The sequence below is a fragment of the Numida meleagris genome, chromosome 18 (assembly GCF_002078875.1).
Source record: "Numida meleagris isolate 19003 breed g44 Domestic line chromosome 18, NumMel1.0, whole genome shotgun sequence".
Classification (NCBI taxonomy): domain Eukaryota; kingdom Metazoa; phylum Chordata; class Aves; order Galliformes; family Numididae; genus Numida; species Numida meleagris.
The window spans coordinates 9,565,681-9,587,490 of NC_034426.1; the positions used below are offsets into that span (position 1 = coordinate 9,565,681).

At 40.9% G+C, this 21,810-nt stretch overlaps 1 protein-coding gene across 9 annotated transcripts in view; it reads left to right on the top strand.

The window, feature by feature from the left end:
* Nucleotides 1–21,548, top strand: part of SGSM2 (small G protein signaling modulator 2) — a 47,634-nt gene extending 26,086 nt beyond the window's left edge. For 3 of the 9 annotated variants that reach the window (XM_021415906.1, XM_021415900.1, XM_021415909.1), the window contains 19 exons: nucleotides 231–376; nucleotides 740–874; nucleotides 2,375–2,499; nucleotides 3,838–3,905; nucleotides 5,645–5,808; nucleotides 6,373–6,502; nucleotides 7,896–8,030; nucleotides 11,385–11,535; nucleotides 12,086–12,150; nucleotides 12,596–12,741; nucleotides 13,120–13,248; nucleotides 14,854–15,051; nucleotides 15,675–16,079; nucleotides 16,935–17,059; nucleotides 18,223–18,305; nucleotides 18,766–18,875; nucleotides 19,808–19,904; nucleotides 20,366–20,533; nucleotides 21,322–21,548. In XM_021415906.1, the coding sequence (XP_021271581.1) occupies nucleotides 231–376; nucleotides 740–874; nucleotides 2,375–2,499; nucleotides 3,838–3,905; nucleotides 5,645–5,808; nucleotides 6,373–6,502; nucleotides 7,896–8,030; nucleotides 11,385–11,535; nucleotides 12,086–12,150; nucleotides 12,596–12,741; nucleotides 13,120–13,248; nucleotides 14,854–15,051; nucleotides 15,675–16,079; nucleotides 16,935–17,059; nucleotides 18,223–18,305; nucleotides 18,766–18,875; nucleotides 19,808–19,904; nucleotides 20,366–20,533; nucleotides 21,322–21,410 (2,669 nt within the window). In that variant the 3' untranslated portion in view covers nucleotides 21,411–21,548. The remainder of the gene's footprint in view (nucleotides 1–230; nucleotides 377–739; nucleotides 875–2,374; nucleotides 2,500–3,837; nucleotides 3,906–5,644; nucleotides 5,809–6,372; nucleotides 6,503–7,895; nucleotides 8,031–11,384; nucleotides 11,536–12,085; nucleotides 12,151–12,595; nucleotides 12,742–13,119; nucleotides 13,249–14,853; nucleotides 15,052–15,674; nucleotides 16,080–16,934; nucleotides 17,060–18,222; nucleotides 18,306–18,765; nucleotides 18,876–19,807; nucleotides 19,905–20,365; nucleotides 20,534–21,321) is intronic. The other 6 variants (XM_021415907.1, XM_021415904.1, XM_021415903.1 and 3 more) reach the window with 6 other exon arrangements.

Genomic DNA, 21,810 nt, shown 5'->3' on the forward strand with positions numbered 1-21,810 from the left:
GTGTTGTGTGCTAAAGGAATATTTTTATGCAGCCATAGATAGTAGGACCTGATATGTTGTTATACTTATTGTCTATATAGTGGGCTGGCAGATGCTGTAGAATCATTAAGAGATCATTAATAATTTGTCTGTTTTGAGAAGAAAATCCCACTTTCAGTACTTGGCCAGCAGTGTATGATTCAGTATGTTTGCAGACAGACTCATGTTTCTCTCCTGGGCTCTTTTCTTAGTTGGACCATGTGCACTGGAGTACACCAAGCTAAAAACAGCTGATCACTACTGGACAGACCCTTCAGCAGATGAGCTTGTTCAGCGACACCGGATTCATGGAGTCCATGGCCGCCAAGATTCGCCTTCAAAGCGCCCGGCACTAGGAGTAGGTATTTTCTGTGTAGTTATTTCAGAGTTACAAGGCACAAGATGACAATAAAAACAATCTCAGGAGGAAGATATCTGAATTTAAAACAATCTTTCCTTTTTTCTTATGTAATGGAACCTTTATCACAGATTAAAAGTCCATTTGGGCCCAAATACACTATTAAGAAAAGTTTGAGATCCAGGGCTAAATTACATGGCCTTTCATGTGTGTTATTTGACCAGATAGTTCACAAGAAGTGACCTGTCTTGACCGGGGAGGTTTCTTGGCTGCAAGGTTTCTTGGCTCCAGAAATTTCACTACAGAAACTGGTCTGAATGGATCTGTTGATAGAGCCATTCCCATTCTGCTTGTTCATGCTAGATCCGGAAACGGCATTCAAGTGGGAGCACATCAGAAGATCGCTTTGCTGCTTCAGCAAGAGAGTATGTGGAGTCTTTGCACCAAAATTCTAGAACGCATCTTCTGTATGGGAAAAACAATGTCTTAGTCCAGCCAGTAAGTATGTTGAGTTTGGGGCCAGTACGCACAGTTGCTGCATGTCTGTGACTTGAGAAGTTGGGGAGCAGTGACTTTCCATCAGTGGCCACAGAAACTGTAAGGGACCAGTTTTGTAAGATCAAGGGGCCTGATGGGATTTACTTTGGACTACGGAGGGAGTTAGCAGATGTTATATCTGGACCCCTCTTACCTGTTTACCGAAAGTCATGAGAGTCAGGGAAAGTTCCTGCTACTGGAAGCATTATACCCATCTACAAAGAGGACATGAGAGAAGGAGCTGGACAACTACAGACCTCTTGGTTTAACCTCAGTCCCTGGAAAAGTTACAGAGAAGGTTATCCTGGGGGACACTGAAAGGCAGTTAAAGAACAAAACTATTATCATAGTTGATTTGGAAGAGTAAGTTACATAAAATAAGCGTTTTATCTTCAGCAGTGCAGTTAACAGTAGAGTTTTTCTGCAACTCTTCAGTGTCAAATTGTAAATATAGTGCCAGCATGGAAGCAGTTCAGTACGTAAAAGCTCTTCTTTTTGGCTGCTGAGTTTGGAAGTGACTGATTTAACTTTCCCAGTAATTTACCAATATCTTTGGAAACTACAACTGGCACAGCATGTTCCTGGGCTAAAACTTTATTGTGCTGTAGCTGCCTACAATGAAAAATTAAATAATCATTGTTGAAAGTGATTAATTTGCACCTGATTGCAGCTAGAAAGGATTTAATGAATGGTGGTTTTAATCTTTATATAAGTGAATTCAGACTTGAATCTTCTAAAACTTTAAAGATACTATGGAGGCTTGGTTGTCACAATAACCTATTGAGTGCAGCAAGCCTAGATGTGAAGTCTAGATCTCTGTGATCTTCATTTTGTAATGGAAGGAGAAATAGAATGAGCTGTGTATTTGTGGGATCCTAGGGTTGCGTCTTGTCTGTCAGGAAGGAATTTTGTAAGGCTGAAGGGAACTGAACTGATACAGAAACTTCTGTCATCTGGCTATTAGAAAAACAAGGCATATTTATGAAGCGATGCCAAATTTCCCATCTTTCTCTACTGGTTTTATATGTGATTCAGTATGATCCTTGTTACTGAATTTGTGTAATTGGCTTCATTATCACTGACAAAAAGATTTAAATATCGTAATGTAATATCCATTGGGAAAAAGGCTGATAGTTCTTACTCAGTGTCTTCATGTCTCTAAGGAGGATACTTCAGTGCTCCATCACTATGTCATGTTAAACCTGCATTCATTCAGAAAAATGTTTGTTGTGCTCATGATTTAAATGCATGGACAATGGAGATGTGGAGGACTTGGATGTTGAAGTGTAATTAGGCCAAATAAAAATAGTCCGGCATGTACGGAATGTGGCCAAAACTAGTGGGCTGATGGCTGGAATTAAGATCTCAGAATTGTGAAGGGGTGAACAAACAAGAGGAGGAAAAGAAAAAACAATGTGTACACTTGAATCACCTTTTTCTGTTTGTTATTTCTGCAAACAGAAGGATGACTTGGAGGCAATTCCTGGATATCTCTCACTTCACCAGTCAGCGGATAGTTTGACATTAAAATGGACTCCAAATCAGTTAATGAATGGAACCCTTGGAGATTCAGAGCTGGAGAAAAGGTAGTCATTGCATTCAGGAAAAGATTGGAAGCATTCGTGGTGTTTATTTCCTTGCATATTGGCAATGTGGGATAAGAGTAACAAAGCTGGTATAATTCTGAGCTTCAGAACAGTGCACGTGTTGAGGTGTCAGGCAGCTTACATGCTGTTCTGCTACAGATTAAGCAACTTTCTGAATGTTCTGTAGTGCAGTTTGTCTTAAAATGACAAAACAGGAAAGAAACAGAGGTGCAGACAAGGCCCATATACAAGCCCTCAGTGGAGTCTAAATACACAACTACTGGAATGAATTGGGACCCTGCAGGGGACCTCTGAATGCTATTATAAATATGTGTCACTTTATATGTGATAAAACTCGAGATTAAGTAACTGATCATCAGACGAACTTCAAAAAAATCACTTAGGGTGGTTGTTAAACAACAGTAGCAATAATCATTAATTGATTCCAGAAAATTTATTCTAGAGTCCCTTGGATTACTGAGCAATACAGTAATAATATACATCACAAGTAGTTTGGTATACCAAACTAAGTTGGATATGAGGCCTTTATAGGTGAAAAACAGAAGCCCATTTCTCCAGATATTTTGTATTTCTCCAGGCTACCTTCCATCATTACAATTCTTCTTTCAGAGGGTCATAAATCATTTGACAAGCATGGCTACTGTCAGCCTCAAAAGAGAGATCTGTAATGTCATTCTGTTTCATTAGTTACTCCTCTATTATGGCATTCTACTTCAGTGGAAAGACAGGTGAATTCTTGAAGCAGGAAGGTATGTCTCCTCTGGGAATGCTTCCTTTAGCCCCAGAACAGTGCTCTCTAATGCGTGATCTGTCCCGTTCTTTTTTCTTTTTTTTAAACGTCATGTATATTTTTAATAGAGCATTATTGAAACCCTCTACCCTTGCTTTTGATGCTAAACTGTAGAGGTTGTTCTCAGAAGGGTTCAGAGCTGTTTCTGGTGTTTAATCTGTAAGCTTGAACCCCAGCAATCATGTATGCAAGACATAAGTGAACTTGCTGTCCTGAAGCCCAGCTACAAGCCCACCATAAAGTCTGTGCCCTAGGCGTTTTAATGCTAACCTGAACATTGTCCTGACCTGGGGAGGTGGGAGTGGGAAGGAGGCCAAAAAAAGGCCGTTATGAAATGCCTGGTGCCAGGTGTACCTGCTGTGGAGTACTAGTTCTTTTGTTTTTTTACTTGACTATTCATTTACCTCAATTGGCCAAATTTAACAGCAGTTATTAACTGAACAAAGTCTTTTTATTGCATGCTTGGAACTGCAAGCACTCCTGAATGCAGAAAAAAATTTGTCTTGCACTTTTTCCTTTTCTATCAGCGTTTACTGGGACTACGCATTAATAGTGCCACTCAGCCAGATCGTCTGTATTCACTGCCATCAACAACGTAAGCATAAAACTTCTCCTCGTGGGGTACCCCCAAAGCCCCTGTCTGCCAGGTTAATGTTAATGCTGCTACTGCTGCTACCATTTTATATGGTGCCTGTTAGGGATTTAATGCAAAAGGAAAGACGCCATTTTTCTTCTTCAGATGTCTTCAGTGAAAACCTGGTAAGATCTCTGCCTAACAGTGCTCCAGTTGTCACTTGCTTTCTTTGTTGTTTTTTTCTATGCCCTTTGTTTTTTTCTGAGTCATCTGTGCAGAACAGTACTTCTGGGAAACTGCCAGCAGCAGGTACTAAATGTAGATGTGCTGGTTCTGTAAGCGTGAGCCTCCATCCATAGACCGTTACAAAATGAGAGGGGGGGGAAAAAGCAGGTCTGTCAGTGGGATTGTCAACCTGTAGAAATGGAGTACTTGTAACGAGTCACCATCTGCCCCTCGAGTTCTGACTAGCCCATCCTGCCCATTGTACAGAGAGGGATCTGAAGAAAATGTCTCTCCCATTGCTTTCCTTACCACAAGCTTTAAGTCAAAATCACAAAGCAAAGAATGAACATATAGAAATTTTATTTGGACTCATATTTGAATTGTGGTTGGACTAAAGAACCTTTAGAACTAAGAGCCTATTTTAAAAGACAGTTTGTATACACTGCTTTAAAATATGTGACTGGGAAAGCCACTTGAATGATCACTTTTCCTCCATGCCATTAACACAACTAGTTTTACCATGCCAGCCCAGGTATATGGGTATTAAAACCTGGAGTCTTAGCTTGAGGACAATTGCAACTCTCGTTCAGGTCTGTTTGCCTCACTTGGATCACCCTTCCCAGACCACTCTGTGCCTGCCCATGATTTCAGGGACTGATGAGATGCCTCACTGCCTTGTGGCAGTTTCTTAGAGAAGAGGGAATCAGATGACAGATGTGAAACATGACATCCTTTGGTTTTGTTCATTGAGAAGGCTGTTTCAGTAACAGGTGCCAGGTGTATACACAACATGATTTTTGTTGTTTGCATAAGATGACAGACACGTGGTGGTCCTGCCACAGCACCTACCTACCAGACTGGAACTTGCACAGCCATGCTATGGAACACCTCCAGCTCTTGAGACATCTCCCCTTTACCAGGTGCCTCTAGATGCCATAGAGGGAGAAATACCAGAGGTAAAAGTTTCAAAAGCACTCTGTTGAGTTATGTTCCTCATTCATTATATTTTGGAAAATGAAATTAAGAATCTAATTCACTTATGTGCTTTTGAAAATTGTACTCAAGATTCAGCTTATTACACTTAAAAGAGTACCCAGAGCCCAGCGTAGGTTTCGTTATTTGTGCTAAGTTTATAGTGTCAATGAAACAGATTAGAAGAATTTACACCAGTGAATATGACTTGCTAATTCTCACAAGAATAAAGCTTCTGGTTATATACATTAGGCTAGTTTTCATTCTAAACTATGTGTACTTTGTCAGCTTATGCCATACACCAGATACTTACTTATTTCTTTATTATTTATTATATTAATGTTCAGAATCACTTTAATATTTCTGCATGTGGCCCATCACAGTTTGCTGCATCCTGAGCTACTTTAGGACTGAAGGACTGAGGTCATCCCTAGGTTATGCTGTGACTTAGAAGTTTATTTATCTACTTAGAGGTGGTCACAAATAAAACTTACTTAGAAGGTAAGAGCAACAAATAGAGATTATGATGTAACAGTGTGGACTCCCCTTGTCCTCCTTTGCAGCAGAAAGCAGATGGACATTAGTCTTGGTGAGTCAGGATGGAACTCAGAAACCTCCACTGCACTTCCCCCAGGGAGGTCACCTCCTTGCATTTCTTTCCTGTCTGGAAAATGGTCTTCTGCCTCGTGGTCAGCTGGAACCACCACTTTGGTCCCAACAGGGCAAGGTACTGCCTTTTCTGATGAGCTGCTTGTGGTAGGGCTGATCTTAGTCTGTACGCAACAGCACCCTGCCCCACAGAGTTCAGGCATTATTATTAAGCAGCTGGAAATCCAAGTGGGAGGCAAAATAACTCAATTTAGTCCAGTTTGACTCTCATAAAGATCGTCCTTAAGGTTTGTTTATACCTTCATTGCCACATCAAGCATTGAACTGGAATCTGCTGTCGTATTAGAATACAATAGGTCAGTATTAGCTCCAGGCTATAGGGACTGAGTCTCCAATGGTGTGGGATATACTTGCAGTCAGGGACTTGGATTACTGAAAAAACTGGTGCTCACCTTCTATAGGTTGCAAGAAAAAGTTGTTTCAAGTACAGAGAAAAACTACATTTAGTACACATAAGCCACCTTCTTTCTATGATTCTAGTGTTCTTTTCTCCCACACCCCCTCCCAACATAGAAAGTTTAGTTTTAAGACTTCAGATGCCAAGGATCCAAAGTATTTAGTTTGTTGTGCTCTGTTAGTATTTGGTAGCTGAATGAATATACGAGATCATTATTTTCTCTAGGGTAAGGTATTTCCAAAGCTTCGAAAACGGAACAGCAACAAATCAGTGGACCTAGAGGAAATGCCAGCTGAAGACACTTCTACAGACTATGTGTTCAGAATTATCTATCCAGGACACAAGCACGATAACAGTAAGTGCCTTTGTTCTGCTTTGTTTAAAAACAAGCAAAGAAAACCAGCTAAGAAAACCTGTCTGGGGGAAAGGGAGTAGTAATGGGAAATCCACCACAAGTTATATTGACTGATAACCGTGATCAACAGGTACAGCTTACTGTAGGTCTCCTTAATGAAGTTAAACTTGTTATCTTCAAGGAAATGGAGGGGAGGTGGGAAATGTTACATTTACTCTGTGTTTTGCAGAGGAAGTTTTCAAAATACTCCCCTGGGCTTGCAAACTGAGACCAAAATATTGTTTTACTATCCAGGAGTCTTTTTGGTCCTGAAGTGAGGATATTTTAATTGGCTATGCTGCTTGCTCATAATGTTTCTATTAGGAAACAAATAAACCAAACCAAAAAAAACATAAAATCAACTCTTTAAATACCCCAAAGAACTCCCTGGGCAGAGTTTACCTGGCTTGGAAGCAAGAACTTAACAGTGAATAAATAAATGCCCTTCTGAGGAAACTAAATGAATTCCCAAGCACCAAACCAACTCATGTCATCAGTGAATACAAATTCCTTACATGCAAGAAGCCATTTGAGCTAGTTCTCTAACAGCTCTCACTCCTCTTAGCAAAAATAAACCCTGAATTTCCCAGGAAGATAAAACTCTAAAATTTACAGGGAATTTGGATTTACTGTTTATATTGGGACTTACTGCAGCTGAGAAAGCAGAAATCTCAACTGTGAACCCTCCTCACCCCATGGGACTGAACCACAATGGTAGCCATGCTTTATTAGGGGCTCTGACTTGACACAGGTAAGTTCATGTGCTCACGCACTAGCAAAAGCATCTTCTCCCTTTGCCTGAATTAAGGGGACTGTAGATTCCGTGGGCACATTCAGAGCAGACCTGCCTGTTGAGCGCAGGACAGAGCTGGCTTCTGCCACAGGCTTCCTCAGAGGTAGGCCTGTACCCTGGATGTTTGCAGTGCCAGACAGAGCTGAGAGCAGACTGTGTGCTGCCCAGATGCATCTGGCATGGGTATCAGAGTGGAAAAAAAGAGGCCATAGCGCTGATGTGGTATGGTGGAGGGGAGCTAGCTGGAGCCTTGAATTCCCACGGAGTTCTGCTAAAGAGCACACTTGTCAGACAGCAGTAGGACCTTCTTCCACTGCCGTGATCTGATATATGTGCCCTGAGAACAGCCTGTGCACAATCAGAAGCTAGCCGGTGTTTGGTGGAACATGCTTTTTTTCTGTAAGAACCTCATTTTTCATACCCACTCACACAGGAGCTTGTGCCCTCAAGAAGAGGGCAGGATTCAAACCCTTTGTCTTTGCTGAACATGTCCTTTTGAGCTTTCCCACAGAATCAAGTTCTCTCTTCTTATGCTCCTCTTTCACTATTTTCTTTGAGCAGTAACTATTAACTACCACCACTTAGCTGCCAGCCGCTCTGCCTCTGTTGACGATGATGAGGAGGAGGAAGATAAGCTACACGCAATGCTATCAATGATCTGCTCTCGGAACCTCACAGCTCCTAATAGGATGAAAGGTTTTTATCCTCCTCCCTCTGTGTCCCAGAGCTCTATTGCAGCTCGTTCCACCGATGCATACAACAGTGTTGGCATTATTACCGGGCAAAACATTTCACTCATGCCGTGAGATCCAGAGATTAAGTTGTCTCTGCAGAGAGGCTGGGAATGTGCTCAGAACCTACGGGAAGTGGAAACAGCAGCATCTTCCCTCTGGTATGAGCATTTGTGCTGCTGAACAAACTGGTCTTCTTTCTTTCCAGAGGCTTCCTGCCCTGCCTTCATAAAGCTGGATGCTAGAGCATGTTCTCACGGGAGGAGGGAGCATTACTCATGTACAGCATGACAAACTGGGGAGGGCAGCCTTATACAGAAGATCAGAGACATACCATTACAATAGTATGACTTGTGCTGGGCCAAGTCAGAAATGGAGAGTGCCTCTGCAGACAGAACAGGGAGAACAGAAGTGTAGGGAGTTACAGTGTGAGCCCCAGGATGGTACAAGCATGCATAACGGTACAAGGTAGAAGAAGAATGTGGAGAAGGCTGGAGATGGATGCCTTTTTGTAGTCAGGTGCTTTCATTCCATTTCTTCCATTCATAGGCTAGGGGGTTTCAGGTGATCAGCTACAAGACTGCCATCCAAAAATTTGTCATCTCATTCTTTTCCTAAAGCCAATGATAATATGCATTAAGTTGACATTCTCAGGAAGTGTAGGTATTAGCAAAAATCCAGGATGTAGTGGTGTGGGTCTAGAGACTTGAAAAGTCCTTGCTTCCTCAAAGGAGGACGTTGAATAGTGTATAAAATCCATTCCCAAGGCCAGAGGCCTCCCACACAGCTACAACTCTAAAGCTTGTAATTGTTCAGAGGGCAATTGTTCAGATGCCATCCAGGCCGGTCCACTAGTTCATGTAAATCTTTTCCCTCCTCTAGGCTTACCAGTTACTGCACAGCTTTAATGCCACCAGACTTTTGGCCTTGGAACCTCTTGAGTGCACGTGCCAAATCCGGCGTGCTCCTGTTCTAATCAAAAGCTGCTGCCTCTTGCTGTTAACTGGAATTTATCAGCAAGAAGAGAAACTTCTGCTATCAGGCTGTAAAGGAGCTGTCAGAAGTTGGACAAATGCAGAGGAAGTAGGAAGGAGAGCAGCTGCTTGCAAATTTGATTCTTATCTTTATTTTTCATTCATTGTTAGCATGTTTTTTTTTTCTGGTGTTTGTTCCCTCACAAAACCACAGTTTATCTGGAGTCAAGATAAGACACTCACACTGTTTAATAACAATGAGTTTAGTTCTAAATGATTGTCCTGGTCTGGTGGAACCACCTTTAGGAGGCTGTAATTGCTTGAATCTGTACAGTGTTTACGTTTTGTTTAGATAGGGTATGAATGTGTATTTAGAGAGATTCTCCTGCTAGGTTGCCCTCATGTGTATCCCTAGAGAGTAACCCTTAACAGCCAATAAACCCAGCCCAAGTTAACAGAGATTTCTTGGAAGGTATGGATGGGAAGAAACTCCAGTGTACATTGCTCCCCTTGAAAGATGCTGTTTCAGAAAGTTCCTCTGTATCTTAATTGATCACTTCTGGATGTGAGTGATAACAGAAAGGAAGAAGGTCTGACACTGCCATATACACTGATAAGAGGCTAATGCTGTGACCTAAAACATAAGAGCACAATTTAGTCTTTAGTCAGGCCATGGCAATTTTAAGTCATCCTACTCGAATGGTTGTCAGATAACTGCTTTTTTTTTTTAATCTTAAAGATAAAGGTATAGCTAGGATTGTGTCTGCTATTTGAGTAGCGATTCTTGCTGAAATAGACTGGAATGACTGTTGTCTGTCCAGCAACATCCCTTTTAAATAATGACAACGCTGTTGTAGCAGGTTTGCTGGCCATTTGCTTTTACATTTTGCAACATGCTCAACTTTTGCACGTAGCTGAAGTTACAGATAACACCACTACAGTTAAATAAAAGATGCTGTTCACTCTAATTCTTCATTAATTCCGGTACCTTTCATCTGAATCTTTAGGTTCTGTGGGGTTCTTTTCTTTATTCTCTAAAATATATACATATGTAAATTAAAGCTGGAAAACCCACTTTTTTTTTGTCTTTAGAGGGGAGGCAAAAAATAACGATCTAAAAATGTTTGCCCAATCATTTTCCTTTGAACCAAATGAGAAGCTGCAATAAATACTGGGTCATTCAGCTCCTTCCTGAAGAATTAAGGTGAAGAGCATTTTTTCATCACACTTTGTTTTGTGAAGTGAAATTACACGTGACTGCTTCCGCATGAGCCTGTGCTTCTTCTGTTAACAGATGGTTTTACTCCCACTTCTTCCTCACCTATGCCCACTTTTTAATAGGCACTACTAAAATGCTTTCTGCTACCTTGATGTAAAATGCATGAGATGGTTTGGATTTGCCCCTACTACCACCCAATGAATGTATGTCTTAAAAGCACGGCCCAGGGGACTGGATTTTGCTTACAAATGTTAATTCAGTGGCATACAGTATTATGGCATTTGCCTTAATTTTAATCATGGGTGAGCTGAAAGGCCAGTTATTTATTTATTTATTTATTATAAAACAAGAAACCCACAAGCTCAGATGCCAGCTGGAAAAGGTGAAGAGCTGAAGCCAAGCTTTATAAAGGCAACTGGTGATTTTTTTGTGCCTTACTGAAGCTGGTTAAGAAAGCAGATAGATTTGGTGATGACTCAAGAAGCTGCACTGTACTGTTGGATCACATTTTCCTGCAGAGTATCCTACTTTTACAAGCGTATTATTGATACTAGTAGGACTTGAACTATCCTTCTGTGCTAGATACTTCAGGATCTGGTTCTAAGTAGGGGGGAAGAAACATCTTCTGAAAATAACTGAATCAATTTTTATTTCTTTTTATGCTCAGACTTCCACTCTAGCTGGACTAGCAGTTGCATGACTGATTCCAGGAATTGCAAAATGAAATTCTAAGACCTGAATTAAATAGAAGATTAGACTAGATTATCTCTTCCAGCTATAAATAACATTAGCATTGCACAGGAACCAGTTTTAGTTGTTAATGCAGCACCTGCTTCTGCTCTCTTGAAATATGGACTGGGATGTGTGCGTGGGCAAAAAAGGGGCAACGGTGAAGGGGCTGGCCTCAAGTGAACATGCACAGCATGCTGCTGGTTTAGGTTAAGGTGAGAGCAGTATTTCTGAGGTAACTAAGATGGTGCTCTCCCCTTTTTGGAATCAAGGTTCAAAGCCTACTGAGAAGTAAAGCATGAAGCCGTCAGGATGCACAGAAGGAAGAAAGGGAAAGACAAGTAAGAGTTGATGGCCTGCTCTTTTGTTTCTTTTTTTTTTTTTTTTCCTTCCCTAGACACCAGCGAAATGATAGAGATGCAAGGTTTTGGGGCAAACCTGCTTTCCTGGCAGCTGGAACACTGTAGCCAAGGCTCCTCGTGTGTCTCCTGTTCAACAGGCAGCTCTCCCTACGATATACCCAGCTGTTGCAATTGCATCCATGACAGGTAAGCAAGCTCTGCAGAGAGTTTCACTGGGAAAACTTGTGCCACAGTTAAAAGCAGCGATGTTTTATTGGTTTCTGCAACAGAGATGAAGAATGATAGTTTAACAGTTTTCAAATAATTTCTGGCCCAAGAAGATGGAGTTATATAGCAAGAAACATAGTTTATTGAAACTAACCTATTAAGCTAGACTTGTATTTTGATAGAAAAATTGCAGTTAATGTGGGTTTTTTTGTGTAGTTTAATGTAATTCAACTCTAGAAGCATGTTCTTTCACAAATAATTAGCAACTGTAACAAAGGGCAGCAACTCATCTAATTTGACGAAGACCTTTACAATGTGCTGTAGCTAAAGGCACCAGATTAATCTGTTTGGGGCCAAAATCCTAGTGGGAAAATGCTTTTTAAAGTTTTGTTTCTAGTTGTTGTTCCTTAGCTAAATAAATCCTAGTGCAGTGAAAGAATCCCTATGTGAAGATCCTGGGGATCAGCATACAGTTCATGATGATTTCTGTCCCCGTGACCTATCACGTTCCCATAATGTGTCTCCACAGGACTCCATTAAAGATGCTGTGTGAAAGCATGAAGAGGCAAATCGTTTCCAGAGCCTTTTATGGATGTAAGAGAAGCTTCTTAGATCCAGTCCTTGTGAGACCCATATGCTTACTAGAAAACATGCAATACGTGCTTTTAAAAGGAGTCCAAACACAAATTTATTGTGAGTCACATCAGCACAGGACACTACACTGGTTGTGACGCAAGTATCATAGCTTCATAACTCAATTATTTGTAGGCTTTAATACAGCAATGGGATGTTTAGAGAAGACAGAGTGTAATTTTACGTTGCTTTATAATACTCTACTTGGGTTTTACTTGTCTGTGTAAGACTGATTTAGTCTTTGGCTCCACTGCAGTTTTTCAGTTTTTATACAGTACAAATGCAAGTTTTCTTCAGGTAAGAGTATTAGTGGCAATTTTAAAATGTCACAGCTTGATCTTCAAGAAGAGGGTGCTGATAGTGTATAGATTCATTTATAAAAGTTCACCTCCTCCCCCAATCGCAGGGCTTGCCTACTGCCGCCATTTATCAACAGTGCGAACGCATCTGTCTGCCCTGGTGAACCACACAATTATCCCACCTGACAAGCCATCCAGTGCTGCAGGAGGCCTGACCAAAGAGGTCTGGAGCAAGTACCAGAAGGACAGAAAAGTAAGCAACAGAATACCTTTATGATGATTAAACTAGCTCCCATATGCAGATGTGGTGAGCATGGTACTCCTTAGAATTGTTTGCAGGAAGTACTAACGGTACTTTCTGGTCTTCCCAGGATGACTTCTCATGAAAGGCAGTCGATTTTTACACGCTTTTATCTTTTGCTTCTCTGATGATGGCAAAGCTATCAATGAAAACTAAAGCAATTGATCTCTTGATGACTCTAATCTATTAAAATTAGATTATTTTCGTAAGAGACACAACTTTATTAGCCTTGATTTCTGTCTGTTTCACTGTCTCTGTAGTTGGAATTGACTATATAGGAGCATGCCTGAGGAAAATAAAGATGTATTATTTTTCTCCTAACTGCTGCAGAATTACAAGGAGCTGGAACTGCTAAGAAAAGTTTATTACGGTGGAGTACAGCATGAGATTCGAAAGGAAGTATGGCCATTCTTGTTAGGTCACTATAAATTTGGCATGGCCAAAAAGGAAATGGACCAGGTAAGTACAAATTTCTGGGGATAAGAACTGTATTTGCAGAGTAAGTTTTGTTTTCTAAATAGCTAAATTGTTAGCCTTTATTACTGTTTAATATTCCTAAGGCAAAATGCTACTGAAAACATGAGTGACAGGTTAATTTGAAATAACTGCTTTATCTACACGATACTGTGTCTGTCTTTGTGGACTTCAGCTGGAGCTGTCTGAATAGCCCAGATGGGAATCGAACCACAACTCACGGGTTCTAGCCCCAGCTTCATAGAGCACGTGCATTTATACAGCTAGAACATGAGAGCTTTGGCAAGAAGAGCTACATACCTGAGTCAGTTTGTAAATAAATAAATAAATAGAAAGGAATTACAGTAAATTTAGAAGGACATGTTGCAAGGCATAAATAATTCAACTGCAGAATACAAGCTTCTATAGGCAATTATTTTCCCTTAGTTAGTTCCATACTAGTACGAGGTGCTTCAAACCTTATCTGGAATTCCTATGAGCTCCTCAACACCAATAATAAGCAATAGTAATAACTAACTCCTCAAAGAAATGTGCTGTTGGACCCTAAAGAAAGGATACCATTGAAACTAAGAGTCTGTTAAATGAAAAAGAAGGGAACAGTCGCAACAGCGGCACATTTGGGAATCTTCTCACGTCCTTAACTGAAGTCATCATGGGTGATTTATCACCTTTGCCTTCTGATGGTATTTTTGCAGTCCACGAGCATCCGAGGGACTCCGAAACATGGCTGTCCTCCAGCCTTCCACTAACAGTTGTATTTTGTGATTTATGACTCCGCAGCTACCTTAAGTGACAAAGAGCCTGCAGCTCTTGGCATGAATGCTCTGGTAGCCGCTCCAACCAGCAGAGTCCAGAGCCTGGAGCCAACTCACAACAGTGGTTTCTCTTCAGTTCTTGACAAGTGACAGAGTAGTGAAATTACTACGTGTCCCTTAATAGCTCAAGGGGGGATTCTGCCTCTATCTTTCAGCAGAAGAAGCCATCAGTGGCAAAAATGAGTTTTATTACTATGGAAACCAGAGTGGTTGTGTCTGGCCATGTGCCGTGTACTATGCTATGTGAGCTGGGATCTCTACAATTCAGGACTCTGTTCCAGCATGTAATTCTGTACAAGTTGATGTCAACAAACCCGTGACCTGGAATTCATTGCAAGAGCTGTGTTAGAGGTGGAATACAGGAGGAAAAAAAAAAAAAAGGGAAATGTAAAGATGTTAGGAATAATCCAACTAAAGCCAGCTACTGCTCTATCAGATTGCATCTGGCTTCTGTGTGAGGTTTCACATGAAAGTCGGTGGCATCTTTAGTTCTTCTCTGAACATCGAAGCACTGTTGATAGCAGATACTTATATTAATCTTTTCTGGCATCTTCAGTGGTAATTTATTCCCTGCAGTAAATATCCAACTGACTTTCCTTTGCAACAACTTACTGTCCCTGTCATTGCATTTTAAAGTCATTTGTGTTCTAGCAAGAGGGCTTCAGGATCCTTCAGGCTGTTTGAGATATTACAATTGCTTTAGTTCTCCCCTTCTGGCTACTGTTCATTTTTAATGCCATCTTTCCAGGAGGACCAGCATTTCAGTATCTATCAGTCTGTCTGTCCACAGGTGGATGAGGAGATTGCTCTCCGGTATCAGAAGGTTATGGCTGAGTGGAAGGCTTGTGAGGTCATCGTAAAGCAGCGAGAGAAGGAATCACATTCTGCCACATTGGCCAAGTTTTCGTCGGGCAGCAGCATTGACAGCCACGTCCAGCGGCTGATTCACAGGGACTCCACCATCAGCAATGATGTAAGTAAATGGTGTAGGTTAAGATGCTAAGCAGTAGAAAGGCAGACTGAGTTTACTGGTTTCTTAATTATAGTCCCATTGTTGGAAAGGAGAGCATCCCTGGGCATTTGCTACTTATGTAGACTTGAAATAGTGACCTAACTGATTTCACTAAGGCAAAAGAGAATAGACCGTGAGGTGAAGTATTTCCATTTTAAAGTAATCTGAAGGTCAATCTTGACTTAAACAACAGTAGGTAAACGAACTGCAGCCTGAGGTATTTTGGTCCCCTTCAGAGATAACTTACAATGGCCACAAGCTTCTAGAGCTGGTGTTGCAAGCCGTGAAGCTTCACTGTTTTACAAGGTTTTTCTAATTGAAGGTTGTGAAAGGGGGATATGCTATCATAGGAAACAGATGCAAGATCATAAATTGCTATTATTTTTTTAGACTTACAGTTTCAGTATAAAGACTGAAGAGTTCTGAACATTGGCATGCATGGAAGCTCTATTTTTGATCTTGTTCACTAGAGTAACATAGTCATTTCTTCCTTGTGGTTGGAGATTTGTTTGATACATTAATGTTTACTGCTTCTCTCCTGCTTTACCTGAATTTTTTTTTCCCCTTTCCTCATCCACCTTAAGGTCTTCATATCGGTAGATGAAACAGATTCAGCAGAACGAGACTCAAAATGTCAAGATGACCCTGCTTTCACTGTGGTATCTGCTGACACACCAGCAGCAGTAGCTGCCGTAGAGCAGCAGTCTGTAGAGTTTGACTCCCCAGACTCTGGGTTGCCATCCTCACGGAACTATTCAGTGGCCTCAGGCATCCTGTCCAGTATTGATGATGGGCAGAGTGTCTCCTTTGAAGATGGGGCTGAAGAAGAAACTAGTGCTGACATGGAAAGGACTGATCCAGACATAGCACCTATGCAGAAAGCCAAGTCAGCTGTACCGCAGCCACAGGACTCTGTATCAGAAGAGCAGCTGTGCTCCCAGGTGGATTATTTAATGGATGTTGCTTCTGTCTGTGCTGCATCTTACACAGTAAGTCACAACTTACTTATGTATCATCACCTCTTTTTATGGCAAACACTTATATTGGATTTCAGATAGGATTTAATGAGTGACAGTCTCAAACTAGAACTTCAGGTGGTGGGAGGGTAACCGAGGATCTTTGCATCCTGATATTTTCATCTAGATCTTGAGATAGATTGTAAGACAGTTAAAAAAAAATTGTCTTTGAGTGGAATAGCAAGGAAAAGAATGTGGTACAGGTCTCGTAGCTACAAATTTTGAGGGAGGATAGGACACCAGTGATAAGATTTCAGTGTCACCTGTCATTTAACTCAAAGTGAAATCCCCATTTAATCAACTAAACAACCTACATCTAGATTCAAGACTCCACCATCTCTATTAGTGTCACTGTCAACAGATCAGTAGTTGAGGTTTTGTTTCTGTTTCCCTCTTGGAGTTGTTGAACGAGACATAAGCCTTTGTACAGAGCACAGGCTTGGGACACTTATCAGTGAACTTACGTGCACTGCATTTCAGATTTTTTTGTTTTTGACAGTAATTGAGTGGTTCAGTGCCCTCCTAAATCCAAAGTATAATTTTACTATTTCTGGTTGGTTGATTCTTAGCATTCCCAGGTACAGATTCACTCTCTAAGCTCAGTCTATAGCCACTGCTGACAGGTGTTCTCTCCTTAGTGCCACTAAGGCAGTCATCAGGTTGGAGTCAACCCTGAGTTGTGGAAAGGGGAAAAAAGACATGAACTGTGCTACAGCTCCACACTCCCTACTTATCATTGCTATCTAAATGAAATCCATCTAAAAATGATATAACAGCCTGCCTCTCTCTGACTGAACAGCAGATCTAACTTAACCTTTTCTCTTTTAGATAGAATTACTGGACACTGTTGCCTTAAATTTGCACAGAATTGATAAAGATGTTCAGAGATGTGACCGGAATTACTGGTATTTTACTGCTGATAATCTGGAAAAACTCCGCAATGTTATGTGCAGGTAGGACAGCTTGTAAACTGAGTTACTTTCCACATTTCTGTCATACACAATAAAATATAATAATATGAAAATAATCTGTGAAAAAAAATCTTACTTATTAATTTAAAAGAACTTGAAGGAACGGTAAGTTAGAAAGTATAGGTATGACAGATGGCTCAAGTTGGGAATGCAGACTGGAGAAATCTTCGTTCTACCTTCAGAGAGCCCCGGAGCCCATCAGCCACTTTGGACTGTTCCCTTAAGGTACCACGAGTTTTGGTTTCTTATCTCTGAAGATAATATACCCATGCTGTAATGGGGTTCTAAGAAGATGACAATAATTGTGAGATGTACAGATACAGTGTCGAGGGACATCTACTAGAGTAGACAGGAAGGAGTTCTTCAGATCAAACTCCACCAAAGTATTTGACCTCTAATACCAACTGGCATCAACAGAAAACTAGTTTCACTTCTAGGAATGCAAATTACAATGAAGGCTATTCAGCTGAGCATGCTTAAAGCAGAACGTGTCATAGACTTGAACTCCTGGAAAAGATAAAAGATTCCACTTACCACGGAATCCACTTGCAGTGGGGGGGGGGGGGAATACAAAAATAGGTAACTTTTTAAACATTTGGGCCTTTTTCTCCATAGATAACGCTTTTGTGAGCTTTTTTCCTCCCCCCAGACATTGATATGCAAGTCATGTATGTAAGGTCTGTTCTGCAGCCAAGCAGAAAGTAACACAGGGCTATAATATGCTCAGGAACATGAAGTGACAGAAAGTTCAGAGATGTTCAGTAGCTGCTTAAGGTTTGAACTTGCATAATCAAATTAGAATTCAGTATTATATTTAGCTTTTGAGGGTCAGGAAGATAGAAGTTTGCTATTAGTTTATTCATCCGGTAAGTAGAAAACTGATGAGATTCTTTTAGTTTTTCATAGCAAATGAAGAGCCTACTGCGAGAGTCCATGGTACAAGAGACAGAAATGCTTGCCATTTTGTACTAATGAGTTGGAAAAACTGAATTGTCAGAAAAATCTCTAAACCTTAACATTATTTTTATAGAATGTCACACTTCCAAAAGGAGTTGTATCTTACGTGCAAGACAAAGTCTTGAGGTGAAGGCACAGCAAGAGGATTTTTTAATCCTATTATCTCTGGTGCTTTCTTCTTTCTGCAGTTACGTTTGGGAGCACCTAGAAGTTGGTTATGTCCAAGGCATGTGCGACCTCCTGGCTCCTTTGATGGTTATACTTGACAATGGTAGGAAGAGTTTTCTTTGGAACATATTGGTATCTTTTGGGAGGCCTCTTTATAATTGCTGTTTTAGAGGTTGTATGTTTTACATACAAAAAAGCAAAGCCGAAGCTCTTACCTGCGTTTTCTCTAGATGAGGTTGTTGCTGAAATGACAATCACTAGTATAAGCAGGGAATCTCTGATAATGACCAACTTCCAGATTCAGTTTTACTAGATTTTCAAAGCAGCTGTGTTCCCGCAGCTGCTGAAGCTGGAAACTTAAATCTCAAGCTGTGTTGTTTTGAAGCATAACTAAGAAAAGTGCTCCAGATTCTTCTGTTTTTGTCTAAATACTGATGATGGGGCTAGGGGACAGCAAAGGGGAAAACAGTTTTTTTTTGCCCTGCTGTACGTTACCTTGGATCAAGGAAGTCAGAACACTTGCAACAATTAAGTGTTCTGCATTATATGCATTGCATCTGCAGATCAACTGGCTTACAGCTGCTTCAGCCACCTGATGAAGAGGATGAGCCAGAACTTCCCCAACGGAGGTGCTATGGACACACACTTTGCCAACATGCGGTCTCTAATCCAAGTGAGTCTTTCTGAATCCTATTTGAATAAGGATGAGATTGTTTCAGAGGCTGAGGACTGCCTTGATGCCACAGTGAAGGGCAGGACCTCCACTGACAGGGTTTCTTAGCAATCTGGTACTTCAGAGCTGGGGAAGGTATTTATTTATGCACCCCCAGACTGATTTCCTGCTTCTCGGGGCAGCAATAGCTGTCACAATAAAGAGTATGTATTACAGCAGGTCAGTTCAGGTTAACTTGACAGAACAAACTCCTCAAACTTCTGCCTCCATTACAACAGCTACACAATGGAATGACTCACGTTTGTGGCTCAGTCCAGCTCCAAGTGAAGTCAGGGAGAAATCACATTAAAATCCATTCCTACACTGCTTTTGGAAGAAAAAGCACTGCTGTTTGTGGCAGAAACTTAATTTATTACAGATTTATAGACTCTAGCTATATTTATGTTTACACAGTATGCTTACTGAACGTTCTTTGGTTGTGAGAATTACCTGGATAAGCCATTATTTGGTTTCATAGGTACTGATTTAAAAAAAAAATATATAGTGAAAGTAGAGATTCAGTTAATAAAGAAGAGGGCTAGGATGGAAAACACAAGCAGTAAACAAACATGGCTGCAACATCTCTGCTGAGCAGCACAAGCAAGGGATGCCACCCTCACTATCCAGCAACCCTTAGGATAGCATCTGTGAGAAATGACTGTAGAGGTACTTAAACATTTAAGACATCTGTCAGACATTTGGCAAGGTCAGGGCAGCTACACCACTGGCACTTTACAAATACATAATAAAAGGCAGATTTGTGTGAAGCAGCTGCTCAGAATAACTGCAGATCAGGTGGTAAAGAGCAGCACAGAAGTCTTCACCAGCCTCTAACACCTTTGATCTTGGCTACGTTCAGACAAGATACCAACATCTGATGTTTTACATTTTAGATTCTAGACTCCGAGCTTTTTGAACTGATGCATCAGAATGGGGATTACACTCACTTTTACTTCTGCTATCGCTGGTTCCTGCTTGACTTTAAAAGAGGTAATAATGTTTTATGCCTGTGGAGTTATGCGAAACTGAACAGACGTATGCCTGGCTGTAGCAACATGTTTTGATGAGGGCCAGCTCAGTAGCTGTTGTACTCTGCTGAGTGATGTACTTTATCCAGAGGTCCTTCTAGTATGTATGCATTCAGATTCACAGCCTGTCATGTAGCCCTAGCTACAACAAATGGGCCCACCTGTGCTACTGCATGGTTACTGCAGTTTAGGCATCTTTTCAGGGTTAAGTTGCACCACTACACCTACACTCTTAATTTTCAGTTGCCGTGCTTGTACTAATAAATGACAGGAGGTGGCTGGAGGAGAAAAGGAGAGGGAAAAAGAGGAGTCATCACATACGATTATTTTCTGAATAAGGCCTGAAAGATATCATAGTGGGGGGTGGGAAGAAATGGTCAATTTGAATAATCAGATGCTTTTGTAATGTTTATTCCCATTCAGAATTGTTGTACGAGGATGTATTTACAGTGTGGGAAGTAATTTGGGCAGCAAAGCACATCTCTTCAGAACATTTTGTCCTTTTCATTGCCTTAGCACTTGTGGAAGTTTACCGAGAGATTATCCGTGATAACAACATGGACTTCACTGATATCATCAAGTTTTTTAATGGTAAGAAAGACACTGTGATAAACAGCAGCTATCCCCAGTCTGCTCCTTCTCCCTCGCTCTGACAAACCATCTGCAGTTGTTCAGTGTCCCTGCTGTCATGAGAGCCCCTGTTCGTTTTAAGCTGAGAATCTCTTACCTCTTCAGTCACATTGCTTTTCCTGTGGATCAAGAGCCCAGACTTTCATGTACTTCCTGAAGATCCAACCTGCCCCACAAACAGCAGTGTTCCTGTTTTCCTAAAAACAAACCAAACAACAAAAAACACAAGTATTCTGGTCTGGCAGGAGGTAATCTCCACTTTCTGACCTTACTTTTAGTAGGGACCTCTGTATGGGGAACTATTAAGCCACCTTGCTCCAGCTCTAAGAAGCTGTTCTTAAATGTATTGTTGCTTGCAGAGGGTCCAGCAGAAATCCTTTCCTGGAGAGACATCTTTTGATCAAGTTGGGTTCTGGTTCTGCAGTTTTATGTTTTTGAGAGTCCAGGAGGGCTGTTCACAGGCATGGGTGGGTACTGACCTCCCATCCCTGTTCTGTGGTCATAAGGGACTGTGATTTTCTGCAGCAAGAGAACTGACACCTGAAGGATTAGCTCTTGATGCCAGGACCTATGGCACTGAGGGATTCATTCACTTATCTTTAATTCTAAAAATCTAAACCACTGCCAATACTTTTGTATTGGTGCTCATGTTGTACTAATTAATCAGTGTTAACATGACAGCAATATCAATGCTAGAGAAGAAAAGTTCCTGCTATGGACAGTTAAAAATGCTTGTCTATGTCTTTTAGAAATGGCAGAACATCATAATGCCCAGGAAATACTGAGGATAGCAAGAGACCTTGTCTACAAAGTGCAGACACTGATTGAAAATAAGTGATAACGAGCAGATCATCGTGGGCCTTGCTGTGAGCTACTGGATGGAGCATTTCTTGCACAGTAACTTCAAAATGGTGTTTTAATTGCATCTTCCATGTAATGTAATAATAAATAACCAGATTTGTAATACTTTTAAAAATGAACTTTTCCTTCACCAGATAGGGTTTGTGTTTGATAGTCCTTGTTACACTCAACTTTGTATTTCAGAACAGAATCTTTTTGCATTCTCTTATTTCTCTCTCTAGAAGACTGTCTGCTTACATAATTGAGATATTAAAAAGGGGGTATTTGACATATTAGAACACTTCTATTTTGACTTACTGCACCTTTATAGCACATTTTATGCTCTGCCAGAATTTTTTGAGGAGGTAAGGCCTGATCTGGTACTGAAGTGGGGTAAG